General features: G+C 41.3%; 1 protein-coding gene across 1 annotated transcript in view; it reads left to right on the top strand.

Annotated features, from left to right (window-relative positions):
• Nucleotides 1-14,715, top strand: part of DGKG (diacylglycerol kinase gamma) — a 166,705-nt gene that overhangs the window by 140,386 nt on the left and 11,604 nt on the right. Inside the window, 2 exon segments of the mRNA XM_032631658.1 lie at nt 6,122-6,242; nt 8,533-8,593. Coding sequence (XP_032487549.1) covers nt 6,122-6,242; nt 8,533-8,593 — 182 coding nt within the window.

Raw genomic sequence — 14,715 nt, 5'->3', positions numbered from 1 at the left:
CAGAGTCAGGGAAGAGTTTAAAGGAAGAAAAACAGCTGGGGCAGGATGCCCACTTCATCTAAAGCTCACCTGGATTTAACGGCCTTTGTGTGAAACCACGAGGAACACTGAAGATTGTTAAAGATGTTTTAACCTGAATATCATGGGCTGGACTCTTGTACACAGCTCTAAGAAGGTAGACAGACAGATAGACTGTTTGGGAGTTGCCAGGGTGAATGTGGCAGAAAAGGAAAGCAAACCTAATATGTTTTTGGAGCCTGCTCTGTGCCAGACACTTTCACATACACCTCTGCCATTTAATCTCATAACCACACTTTGAGGTCGGTATTATTATTCCTAACGTCTCCTTTCAAGTGAAGAAGCTCTGGATCAAAGCAGTCAGGAAGTAACTTGTTTATATTCTTCTTCACTCCAACTCCTGCATATGTTTTAGGCAGTTTTATTGCCTAAGGCTCAAGTTCTCCAACTTGATTCTGAGTGTGCCTCAGAATCTTCCAGAGGGCTTGTTAGAACACAGATGGCCAGGCCCAACCCCCTGTGTTTCTGATTCAGTTGATCTGGGTTGAGGCCTGAGGATTTCCGTTTCTAACAAGTTCCAGGTGATGCTGATACCACACTCTGAGAACCACTGGCCTATGGGGGTGATCTACCCAATAACCTAGCCCAGTGGTTCCCAAACTGTCCTGCATTTTGGAATCACCTGGGGAATCTTGAAATCAGCTAGGCGAATACCGATGCCTAGCTCCCAGGGCCTAGGCATTCTTTTTTCTTTAATTGAAGTGTTGTTGATTTACTGATTCTGTTATACATCATATATCTATTCTTTTCAGGTTCTTTTCCATATATAGGTTATTACAAGATATTGAATACAGTTCCCTGTGCTATACCGTAGGAGGCCCACACATTCTGATTTAACTGGTATGGGGATAACCTGGGTTTTTTTTTTTTTTTTACCCCCCCGCCCCAGGTAATTCTAACCTGCAGCAAAGTTGAGGAACCGCTGACCTAGCCGCACTTCTCCTTGATTCCGATCCCTATCACCACCCTCTCCTTCACGCTGCCCACCACTTGGGCCACAGGTAGAACTTGTCATCCTAGCGCCACTCACAGCACATCCTCCCAAACCTTTCTCCTACCGTCTCAGAACACCTGCTCCTGGAACTCATCAAGTCTCTCACTTGGCTTCTCCCTTTTCACCTAGTCCATCAACTCCTTCCCTAGATCCTGTGGTACAGTAATTACTGCAACCATCTCTTGCCTACAGCAACACATCAACCAGCCTGTTCTTTCTTTGACCATATATGTCTACCTGGGAAAGTTTGAGGAGGAGTATCTAAATCAAACTGCAGGCATGGAAGTCCAGGGAGGCTTCTTGAAGTTGACAGTGCTTGAGCTGGGTTTTGATGAGCAAGTAAAAGTGGAAGAGAGCATTTCAAGCAGGGGTACGGCATGGGTAGAGGCATAAAAGAGAGAAACAGTAGGGTTTATTTGGGGAGCTAAGTGTTGTTGTATATGTGTGGGAGCAGGAACTTAGCCCTACGATGTCAGGAAATAACAGTACAGAGGCAGGCCTCTTGTCAGATGGGGGTGGGTCTTGGGCATCATCAAGCCAGGGAACTTACATCTTTCCAAGTATGAACAGCAGTTGATAGGTTTTTTAAATGACTTTTAAATTATAACAGTGATATACATTTATAGAACATGCAAAACACTTAGAAAAACAACTAAAGTAGAAAATAATAATCACTTTTAATCTAATTACCCAGAACTCACAACTCTTAAGATTTTAGGGGAATTTGTTCTTTTCTTCCATGCATGTTCTCATATAGTTGAGAACATTGCTATGCAAGTAAGTTATATCCTGCCTTCACACTTGAAGTTATAACATATACATATTTAACGTTTGGAAAATCTGTAAACATTTTAATAGCAGTGTAAAATTCTATAGTTCGATACCATATAATTTATTCTCATATAGGTAGAAATGGGGGAGGGGGAAAGTTTCACTGCAATAAATGACGCCACAATATTCCTATTTGTATGAACTTAGATTCTTTCAGTGGTTTCTTGTGATCAGTATCAAGAAAGAATGAATCAACAGTGGTGAAAGTTTTAGACATTTATTACCAAACTTCTAAAAACTTTTCTGCCAGTTTACACTCTGATCATAGGTATGAAAGCATGCACATTTCATCTTCCCTTCCCAGTGCCTGGTGTCATGGTTGGTGCCACTGAAGGGTTTTTGCTGTGGAGGTGACCTGAGCAGATGTGCATTTATAAAATCCCATACTGGAGGCTGAATCAAGTGTACCAGATTGGAACTGCTATCGCTGTCCTTGCTGTTCTGCCTTTGCTTCCACATTCTCCTGTTCCCATGTTCCAATTCTTCCTCTTTTTTCTTTCTTGGAGGAAGTGTTTGCTGCACACAGAGCACTGCACAAGACTTTGTTGCCAGGAGCAGTGCTGAAAGACCTAGCTCTGTGGTTGCAACAAGTGGTGCCCAGCCCAGAGACCCTCTTTTTATAGTTCTATAAAAAAAAAAAAATCTCTAGATAGTAATTCTCATTAGGGAGAGCTACTTTTTATATTTTCCAATGACATTGCCAAGTGAGTTTATTGATAAATTAATTTCCGTGTGCATCCAGTGACTATCCAGTCCTACACACCAATCATCCCTGTCCCTGGAATGTCCTTCCTCTTTCTCCTTCTTAACCCAGGCAAATACCTTGGCATTCATCCTTCAAGACCTTCCTTAAATGTCTGTGACACTTCCTTCCATACCTTGCCCAGTCATAATCAGTTACCTCAGGCCTCCTTGTTCCTATAGGTTCACTGACATTTTCTACACCCTAACGCTTTTCCTCCCTCTTGGCCAAGAGTCCTTCAAGAGTTGAACATTTTGCATTCCCACTTCTTAACACACTGTCTGGCACTTGGTTGCCATCAGTAACTGTGAATGATTGAGGTGGATTAATGAGTACCTGTTTTGCTAAGGTACATGGACATTCCATCTTAAACACAAACAAATTGAAGAATGTAGAGACAATATGGAGATGATATGAATTGCCAAACCACACTCTGAGTCATTGGTACCTAAGGTAAAGCAGACACGTGGTATATCAGGTGTCCTGATCCTGGATTCTAAGTTCTGAACGTTAAATGTTCTGTGTGCCTGCACATCAACTTGTGCTCTGTTCTGTTTCATTTTAACTCCAGATTTAGTTTCTGCATAAGGATCTGTGTGCTAGAGGAAGTACAGGGAATTGAGTGATACCAGAATTTCCAAATGTGTTCCAAAGAAACTACCAGGGATACCTATGAAACTGTTTCTAGGTATCACACAAAAGAAGAGTCTCATGGTCAAATAAGTTTGGGAAACCAAAGTTGAATATATTTCTTTACTGCAGAACTTCCTGGTAGGCATTTTAGGAAGTTGAAAGATCAGTTAGGCAATGGTAGAGAAACAGAACAGCCAGCAAGTCTTCCTTCGGTAGTAAACAGGAGTCATCCTAGCCTCTTCACAGCTGGGGAAGATTCAGAGTACAAATTCAAAGGCCGAATAGTGAAACATAGAAGAATCATAGCCCCTCCCCTTGCACTTCTGCACTTATCTCCCAAGTCCCACATTTGTGTAAACCCCTGCTCCTACCCACCCCCCATACTGATGAGATCAGCCTGCATTATGTCTCTTCTAGAGCCAGGAAGCAAGGTAATGTGTGGGAAGTAATAGCTGCAAGGTAATGTGTGGGAAGTGATAACAACTTTTCGCTGTTAAAGCCATTCAACAGGAAAATTTGTTAAAAGACCAAGACACTGTAAAAGCTGAAACACTTGAATCTATTAAGTCCCCTGCTTCTTAGAACATTTTGTTACCAGGGAATGTTTCAAGGAGGGAAAACACTGAACTATCACAGCACTGTCAGATACCAAAGCCTGTACAGAGAGCAACATTTTACAAGACATCTGTCTCTGCCAACAGAGAAACTTCTAAAAAGTTCTACCTCTCTTTTCTCCTCCTTTCTCCCTTCTCCTTTCTCCTACCCCAGTATGACTCCCCCACTCTCCTCACCCCTAAACACAACCTACACGTCTTTCCTCCCTCCCTTTTGCTCCCTCCCTCCTCCCTCCCTTTCCCTCCCCTCCCTCCTCCCTCCCTTTCCCTCCCCCTCCCTCCTCCCTCCCTTTCCCTCCCCTCCCTCCTCCCTCCCTTTCCCTCCCCTCCCTCCTCCCTCCCTTTCCCTCCCTCCCTCCTCCTCCCTCCTCATTTTTCTCCTCCTTCTCCTCCTCCTTCTTCTTCTCTCTCTCATTCACAACCCATATTGATTTCACAGACACTGTAAAATGACACATTAAGCTAAAACTATCCAATGGTTATTCAACACACTTTAGTAAGAAGGGAACTAATTAAGTGACTAGAGGTTTAGACATTTGTTGTTTACTGGATCTAAGCTCCTTAAGAGAGCCTGGAGCATTCTCCTAAACAAACTTTGCCTATTCATGGCTTCTTTTTCCAAATCCAAATGAGATGGAGGGTTTAAGGAGACAGTATCTTTTCACAGTTGTGAAAAAGGAGTACCAGAGAAGGAGAATGGGGTGTCAATGGGTGTAGAGGGAAAACCATGGGTGTAGAGAGACTAATGCAGTTTTTGTATCTGTTGGCAGCTGATGTCCATTAGTGATCATTAGGTTAGACTTCAGTGACGTTTACACATTTGTGGTCAGCCCAATAGTTTAACTGTCTTCATTAGAAGTATATCCGTCAAGAGGAGGAGATCATGGGAATGTATGTTATGTACAGCTGATTCTCTTTGTTATACAGCGAAACTAACACACCATTGTAAGCAATTCTACTCTAATAAAGGTGTTTAAAAAAAAAAAGAAGTATATCCATCAAGAGACTTTTTTAAACAACAGTCTAACAAAAAAGTAAAGACACAATGCTTGGTGTCAGTTTATTTATCTCTTGTAAAAATAAAATACAGTGTGTGTATGTGAAAAAAAGTAAAGACAAACCCAAATATCTCCTTGCCAATCTTAATAAACACTATCGTACTTTATCAGGAGGCACCTTAGAAGACCGAAGCCATCTGGTCAAATAAGCAGAAACATTAACGATTTTCTAGAACAATTTTCTAGTTCATGAATATTAATAGGATGTTAGCGATTAGCCACAACCTATGAGAGAATTTCCCCTGCCTTAGTAGGCAAAGAAGGAATGGAAGCTTTTAAAGAGTCTGCTTTTTTATTTGCTTCTGTTTTGGATAAATAAAAGTTGTGTTGTAAAAATGAGTCTTTGGGCGCACCATCAAACCTTAATGGTGCCATTGCTTTCCCCAGAAATTCGACAGGCACAATCCAAGCCCCAGGAACTTTGAAAAAAGGACCTCTTCTAGGTGCTGAATCAGAAGCGACTGCCACTGTGGGAAAGCCATCGATCCTGTGTGACTGAGCCCGAGACTCGTATTTTCTATCCTCTTTTTGTACTGTGGGCCCAGTATATCTGGTGTAGGTGAAATATTCTTTTCCTTGGCTCAGATTAAGCACCCTGGTGTCCTGAAAGAGGTCACTGACTTCCCCAAGGATGTCCAAGGAGGTTGGCTCACCACTGGCTTACCGCAGGCCAAATTTGAAGTTAATTAAGCATCAGTCATCGTCAGTAGGGCCAAAATGTTATTCAGACATTCAGGGAAGAGAAACCTGATCCAGCTCTGGATAAGCACCTTCATCAGCATTCCTTCCTATCCTAATCCCAAACCAATGTGTCTTTAGCTGCACTGGGAGATTGTATTTCAGAAATAGCTGGTTCATCCTTTGTTACGCTCCATTTGAAGGAGGCTTCTGGGTATGTCAGCATATTCATTGGATGCATGTTAACCTTCTGAAGCAAACCTTTTTTTTTTTTTTTTTTTACTAGAACTGGGTTTCTGTTTATGAAAAGTACATTTGTTGACTTCTGGGGAAATTCCCTATTCAGAATGAGGGATGAAAATGCTGTTTGGTAGGAGATGAAGGGATATTGAGAGTTCTGGGTTGGCCATCTAGGGACCAGACCTTCTGGCCCAAACCAGACTGGGAAACAGAGAGATGTGTGTGCACTGCTTTTGCTTGTCTCACTCTACAGACCTCAGTGACCAGCTTCTTGAAGTGGTGGGGCTAGAGGGAGCCATGGAAATGGGGCAGATCTACACTGGCCTGAAGAGTGCAGGCAGGAGGCTGGCCCAGTGCTCCTCTGTCTCCATCAGGTATGCTTCCTCATCACCCAGCAGCCCCCCAGTCTCCCCCACCTCCCTGAATATTCTTACAGATAACAACTAGGAAGCCATCTTTAGATTCAGTGCAGAGAGAGTGGGGTGGGGCAGAAGCTTGATAACATTTATGAAGAATGTCTTTGGAGACCACTTCCCCAACAAGGTATAACGCAAAACATCCAGGACATCAACTAAAGGGTCCCACCACAACCAGTTTGCTATTCTCTTAGAATGAATTTGTGAGATTCTCTAAATAGGATTGTCATATTATGAGGTCCAGAGAACCAGAGATCCAACTCCTTGCCTTCTTTATCTTTACAATTGAACAGTTCAATGCATGCCAGAGGGCACACTTTGACAAAAACCAGGCTCTGTGCTCCACTCTGCTCTTTCTTGGATAATGGTCTTAGAAATACTTTTACTAGAGTTAGCAATCCCATATACCTTTGTAGAGTTAAACCATCAACCTCAGCAAACCCGTCATAACTGACTAAGAGGATGACAGTTCTTTAGAGTATGATCACATAGGTCAGCCACTGCAGGTTCCTGAATAGATGGGGTCTAATGGAGGGGATCTTCTGATTTTGGTTGCTTCTGTTTAATAAATGCAACTCGTCACAGATTTTTGTCCACCTGATTATTTCAGGAGTCCTTATTCCTTTCCATTTCCCATTTAATTTCTATAGATCAAATCTATTCATGTGTCTTGGGGATCTCCTGGAGGGGACCACCACATGCAGGTTTCCCAAAGTTATTTAAAACACAGAACACTTTTATCCCTTAACCTCTTGGGTGAATGTCCTCAGAGCACATTCAGAGAAACGCTGTTCTTGGTGCCACCCTGCATCCTTCAGAAAGGTCCTCAGAGCTGGTTCCCTGATCTATCCCACTAACCCCCTTTCTTCATTCCCTCTCTGTGTCTCCTGTCTTTTCAATTATTCCCCAGATCTTTGCTTCTCTTCTTCGTTGGGCTGTTGTGCTGGGGGCCCCTGTTTTCCAGGTTAACCTCTGTAGTTCCTTCTCTGGTCCTTTCCCATGACTCTAACACTGAGTAGGGTCCAGTCCATTAGCACATCTAAGCCATAACATATGTAGACCAGAGAATTTGGTCTCTGAAGAATTTTTTTAAAAACATGTATAAGAGATAGGAATATTTTCTGTTTCCAGATAGAAATATAGGGGGTGAGTCAGAAGCCCTAGCCTCCAGGGCATTCCCCAGATACTCTCCTCACTCCCCAAAACCAAAATGCCACTCTCTCTCTCTCCTCTTCTTTGTTTTATTATTAGGTTTATTGGTTCTTATTATTAAATATCCTCAGAGTCAGTCGGAGAATCATCTACATCAAAACACAGCCTGAAAAAAAAAAAAAGAAACGCAGCCTGCCTCCCTCATTTTATAATTTCAGAAGCAGGGCAGATGCCAAACCCAGGTGAAGGCTTTCTGGCCACTGGGTGGCAACTGTTCCCTGCTCGCCCAGACCAGAGGCCTCCAAAAGGACCTGCCTTTTCTCCTTCATCTCTCTCCTTTAATAATCTGTATGCCAAAGAAGCCTTGACCCAAGCAAGAAAGCAATGCTTTCTCCTCTCTCCTCTGCCTACCCATGGGGATCACATTCCCAATGACCCCTTTTCCCAGCTAAGCCAGGTCCACAGTCCATGCAACCGCAGCGTCTGCTGTTGTTCAGGAGATAAAAGAGGGGATGCTTTAGGACTGGGGGCAAGGCAAGACACACTCAGACCTGAGCTGTACCTCGTTTAAGTGGGAGACATTACCTCACTGACGTGATGCAACTGCTCACTCAGCATTGAAACCAGGCCTTTCCCCATTTCATAACCTTTCCCATTTCATAACCTTTCCCATTTCATAGTGGCGTTTTGGCACCATGGACAGGCCCTCTGGCTGATCGTTTGACTAAGGGTCCAGTCAGCTGTGGTGCTGCCATACTTGTTGGCCGCTGTTTCCCAGACTCCTCTGGACTTCACTGCTCACCCAGGGCCATGTTTCTCAAAGTAGGGTCTGGGGGTCAAAGCAACAGAATCATCCGTAGTGCTTATTAAAACACAGACCTCTGGGCCTGGCCCATACCTGTCAAGTCGGGACCCCTGACGTGGGCTCAGAAATCTGTTTTCAGCAAGCCCCACCCCACCCCCCCCGCCAGGAGAGTCTTCAGAACCACTCCTAGGTGGGCAGGGCAGGTCTTCCCACTTCTGTTTCCCTGGTGGGGGCAACCCTCATCCTTAGACTCCAAGACGCTCACTGTGCTCTCTGTTCTCGGGGCTCCAGGACGAACAAGCTGCTGCCAATGCAAGTGGACGGAGAGCCCTGGATGCAGCCACCTTGCACGGTAAGTTTTGCCAATCTTTGAGATGAGGGTGAGAAGCTTTATTTTGGGCCCCTTTGGGGCACTGACTTAATATGAAACTCTGAATCTCAGAGTTACAGGAGCTTTGGGAGATCACCTAGTGCAGCTTCTCTTCCACTTTATTCATCCATCCATTCATTTACCTGCCAAGCTTTTATTGAATATGTGCTATGTGCCAGATACTGGGAGACACCAGTTCCCAAACCAAAGGAGACATAGACCTGTCTTCAAAGAGCTTATGATTCTAGATGGTGAATTCTGAGGCTTCATCTACAGGATCCTTGAGAGCCTCAGCTTGAATCACTCAGTGGCAAGGAACTTACCACCCCAAAAGGAAGACTGTTCCACTGATGAACAAGCCTAATCACTAGAAAGTGCTTCTTTATATAGCAGCCAAATGTGCACACTTACGCCGAACTTACAGCTAGTTGCTGTGACCACCGGGGCTCCTAGGGGAGAATTCCCACAGTGCATAGACACGCTGCACCCCAGGTGCACCCGCAGCCCCAAGGACCCACCTGAAAGCTCCCCTGAAAGGGTAACCACACGGGTTATCTATTTTGTTTATGGCATTTCTGTGACCCATATTTCCCAGCATCTAGCACTGTGCCTGGTTTGTTTGTAATAGATGCACAATTATTAATATTTGTTTAGCAATGGATAAAGGATTGAACAAACAAAAATCAAGAGAAAAACCCCAGTCCCTGATTTACCATACCTTTGTTAGCAGTTTGTTCTCAGAAACCCAGCTAGAAACTCCATGGCAAAGAGAAACCACTGTCCTGGTGTTCAGGGCCCAGGGTGTTCGCTGGGATACTACATTAGTAACATCCTCAATACTATCGTGAGGGTGCAAATCTCAAGACAGAAGTTGTGTTTCTGAGCTTCCTCACTCTAGTGGAGTATTCAGATACCTCAATAACCTGTATTTGGAGCCCTTCAGAACATCAAGTTGTCTTCTAGAAAAGAGGTTTTCATAAGACAGTTACTAGGTCTGAATTGTAGGTTTATTTCTATAATTCTTTGTTCCATATAACTTCTACAAATTGTAAAACTAGTCCCTAGAGACAGAGACTTTAGAAATGTCATCTTTTATAAAGGTTATAAAAAGTAGGAGTTTTTCTGCAAAATCTTACCTCAATCTTTTGGTTTCTATGAAGTCTAAGAAAAGGATGAGAACATACTACAGCAAAACCTAATATCTTACCACCTTGTTAGAGTTGGGAAGGATGGAGGGAATTTGTACTACTTATAATTTTGAGGGAGCTGAATTAAGAAACATCTATCCAATGGGCTTCCCTGGTGGCGCAGTGGTTGAGAGGCCGCCTGCCGATGCAGGGGACACGGGTTCGTGCCCCGGTCCGGGAAGATCCCACATGCCACGGAGCGGCTAGGCCCGTGAGCCATGGCCGCTGAGCCTGCTTGTCTGGACCCTGTTCTCCGCAACGGGAGAGGCCACAACAGTGAGAGGTCAGCGTACCACAAAAAAAGAGAAACATCTATCCAAGCTCCTCCTGTCTCCTAAAAGAAAGAAAAAAAAAGCTGGAAGAAAGCAAACCCTCGGCCACCTAGCTCAGTAGTATCTGGAAACTGGACTGCTTTCCTCCAGATCCAAACACTGATTTTAAAATAGCCAGATACTCCTCCTATCCCCACTCTCTCTCCACACCACCTTTTAGAGATTACAACTCACAATGGAAAAAAAACTGTGACCCAGTGATTTTTATGGTGTTCAGTCTGTGGAAGGTATGTTAGTCAGCTCAGGCTGCCCTAACAAAATACCACAGACTGAGTGGCTTAAACAACATACTCTTTCATAGTTCTGGAGGCTGGAAGTCCAAGATGAAGGTGTCGGCAGGGTTGCTTTCTGGTGAGGCCTTTCTTCCTGACTTGCAGACAATGGCCTTCTCACCTTGTCCTCACATGGCCTTTTCACTGTGTGCATTCACTCCTGATGTCTCTTCCTATTATATGGACACTGGTCCTATTGGATTCAGGCCCCCACCCTTATGACTCCATTTAACCTTAATTACCTCCTTAAAGGCCATATTTCCAAATGCCCTCACGTTGGAGGTTAGGGCTTCAACCCCTGAATTTTGGGGTGTGGAGGTGGGAACACAACTTGGTCTGCAGCAGAAGGGTAACAGAAAATCATTCTTAAACTTGAAAGAGTTAAAAGCACCCTTTTTGAATCATTTTCCTGAAGGCACATACTATGAAGTGATTCCGGATTGAAGGCTTAATGATGGGACAGCACAGCAACAAAAGAACTTTTGATAAAAATTAAAATCAGTTAAATTAGAATAAAGTAAAAAAACTGTTAAGTATGGTTATGCAACTGAATGCAAATGGCAAAAATCATTCTTTGAAAGAGAAGATATATAATGTAAACATTCATAACTTGGATCCCAAACCTAAAATTATGTTCACCAAGGCTGAAAGCATGTGGGAGACATTGTTGAAAGAATAGTAAAAATGTTAAATTTTTCATTGTCTCTCTTCACTTTAATAATTACAGGATGTAAATCTGAAGAAAATTTTAATAACTAGATAATTACTAGTGACACTAAAAACAGGGTGCACACCTTTCAAATCTGGGAGAATTTAAAGTTAATGAACCCTGTCAGTGTAGCACAAGACAGAAAGTGAAAAACAAGCAAACATTTAAAATTTTTTTGATTAAGATAAAAGAGATTAAGACTAAATATATCAATAATGACAAAAATATAAATGTGCTAAAGTCCCCTGTTAAAGTATAAGACTCTCATATTGGGTTAAAAATTAAAATCCAATGATATACTTCTTATAAAGAGATACATCTAAAACAGAAAAGACATATATATATATTCTTTTTTATCTTATCCTTAACAAGCATAGAGAAATTAAAAGTAAGAAGTGATAGTTTGGGGCAAACTACCTTCCAACGTGCCAAAAGCATAAAGTGGAATAAAGAATGTCACTTTTTATTTAATATAAAGTACTCTCAATTTGAGATATAATGGTCATAAAATTTTAGTTGTTTTAATAACAGAATCAAAATATATACTGTGAAACTCAGTATAGATGTATATTCTGAGAAAAATACATATATAAAAAATTGACAGGGCTTCCCTGGTGGCACAGTGGTTGAGAGTCCGCCTGCCGATGCAGGGGACATGGGTTCATGCCCCGGTCCAGGAGGATCCCACATGCCATGGAGCGGCTGGGCCCGCGAGCCATGGCCACTGGGCCTGCGCGTCCGGAGCCTGTGCTCCGCAGCAGGAGAGGCCACAGCAGTGAGAGGCCCACATACCGCAAAAAAAAAAAAAAAAAAATTGACAGAAAGACAGGTATTGAGAAGCTTTAAAATATTTGTTTCTGGGCTTCCCTCGTGACGCAGTGGCTGAGAGTCTGCCTGACAGTGCAGGGGACATGGGTTCGTGCCCCAGTCCAGGAAGATCCCACAGGCCACGGAGCAGCTAGGCCCGTGAACCATGGGCACTGAGCCTGCGCGTCCAGAGCCTGTGCTCCGCAACGGGAGAGGCCACAACAGGAGAGGCCACAACAGTACCACAAAAAAAAAAAAAAAAAAATTTTGTTTTTGTCTTTGAGGTCAAGCTGTAAAAAAAGTAAATGACATAAAACTTGGATTTTAAAAAAACAAGCTCATAGGTACAGAGAACAGATTGGTGGTTGTCAGAGGTGGGGGTAGGGGAAGCAGGGTGGGTGAGACGGGTGAAGGGGGTAAAAAGGTACAAACTTCCAGTTATAAAATAAGTTAAGTCCTGGGCTGTGATATACAGCAGAGTGACTATAGTTAATAACACTGTATTGTATATTTGAAAGCTGCTAAGTGAGTAACTCTTAAAAGTTCCCATCACAAGAAAACATTTTGTAACTATGGTGACAGATGTTAACTAAACTTACTGTGGTGATCATTTCACAATATACACAAATATCAAATCATTAAGTCGTACACCTGAAACTAAAATAATGTCATATGTCAATTATACCTCAATTTAAAAATTAAACTTGGGTGAAATAACTGCGCCTTAAATAATTAAATATCTCATTTCTTCAAGGATTCATAGGATGTTTACTAAAATAGGTCATAAACTAGTTCACAAAGAAAACATATATATAAAATCCAGAAGCAGAAATTATAACGGTTGTTTTACGTGACCACAAAGCAATAAAACTAGAAATTAATAATAGAAGATTAAATGAATAAATAAAATCCAATCACTCAGAGATTTTTAACTTCTCCTAAAGAATAATAGATTTAAGAGGCGATCAAAGCTAACATTATTGACTATTTAAAAAATAATAAAAATGAGAAGGCTCGCATTCAAATCTTACAGAATATAGCCTAAACTGTATTTGGAAGTAAATTCAGAGTCTCATATACTTCCATTATTTGAAAAGGAAAAAAATGTAATGAATAATCCCCAAATTAAAAGAATAATAAAACAAACTTAGGAGAAGCAGAAGGAAGAAAATAAAGATAAAATTAGAAATTAAACAACTAAAAAACAGGAAAATCTAGAACTAGTTCTTTAAACATGTCAAATGTTTGAAAACCTAATTTTAAAAAGAGAAAAAGAAAAACAGAGATTAGAGATACTAAAATCTTTAATACATATGTAATATAAATATGGTAATGGTTTTATTTAATAAGACATTATATGACATATATATAGTTTTATCTTGATTCTAATAAACTCGAACATCTTATAAAAATCCTAGGTAACCTTAATGAAATGAAAAATGTTTTCAAAGAATTACATCCACAATGATCTTAAAACAGATGATCTTACTGGTGAGTTCTTCCATATTATTAGGGAATAAATATTTATGTAAACTGTTCCATAGAACAAAGATAGAAAGCTACCCAATCCATTTGATAAAATTAAGACAGATACAAAAACCTAACAAAAACTATGCTTAAAAATGGAAAACTACAGACCAATCTCAAATATGAACATGATACAAAAATTATAGGTAGGGCTTCCCTGGTGGCGCAGTGGTTGAGGGTCCGCCTGCCGATGCAGGGGACACGGATTCGTGCCCTGGTCTGGGAAGATCCCACATGCCGCGGAGCAGCCGCGGAGCCTGCGCATCCGGAGCCTGTGCTCCGCAACGGGAGAGGCCACAGCAGTGAGAGGCCCGCGTACAGAAAAAAAAAAAAAAAAAATTATAGTTAAAGTATTGGCAGATACAATTGAACAATATATTAAAAGAACCATTCACTCAAGAAGAATATATCAAAGGAATGCAAGGATGTCTTCTTATATAAGTTTGGATAGAAAAATCACATGATAATATGAATAGATGACCCCAAAATACTCAATTACATTCAACATTTCTGATTTTTAAAGATGAAAACTCAGACCAGAAAGGCACTTCCTCAAAATAAAAAAAAAGAAAAAAAATCTCCTTTTTCTTTTGGCCGTGCTACACAGCATGCAGGATCTTAGTTCCCTGATGAAGGATCGAACCCGTGCCCCTTGCAGTGGAAGCATGGAGTCCTAACCACCAGACCACGAGGGAAGTCCCGAAAAATATCTATCTTAAACCAATGAGTAATATTTTATGTAACACACTAGCAGAATTCTCATTAAAATCATGGATAAGACGTGTGCTAATGTTATTTGGAAGTTCTAACCAATGCAAAACACATGAAGCAGAAAAGAAATATAAGTATTTGGAAAATAATCAAAACTGTCATTTTTTGCAGATAATATAATTATGTATATAGAAAGCTAATAAAATCAACTGAAAACCTCATAGGTTAAATTATTTCAATGAAGCTGTACAGAAAGATAGACAAAAGTTAATAGCTTTTGTACATACCAGCAATAACCAATCAGAGGAATATAACAGAAAAAAGTTTAAGTATTATAATGGCAACAGACAAAAACAAAATACCAAACTGAATTGTGAAAAATAGATGAAGAAAACTTCAAGACTTAAGTAATATTTTTTAAAAGATTTGAATTTAGAAACATCCTATGTTTCTAAATAGGGACCCCCAGACAAAATTCTAATGCAATTTTTTAAACTTGACAAAACAATGCAATAGCTAAGACATTTTATAAAAGAGCTGTGAAGAAGGACTTCCCGCA

The sequence above is a fragment of the Phocoena sinus genome, chromosome 4 (assembly GCF_008692025.1).
Source record: "Phocoena sinus isolate mPhoSin1 chromosome 4, mPhoSin1.pri, whole genome shotgun sequence".
Lineage (NCBI taxonomy): Eukaryota > Metazoa > Chordata > Mammalia > Artiodactyla > Phocoenidae > Phocoena > Phocoena sinus.
This window is presented reverse-complemented; position numbering and strand designations above follow the sequence as displayed.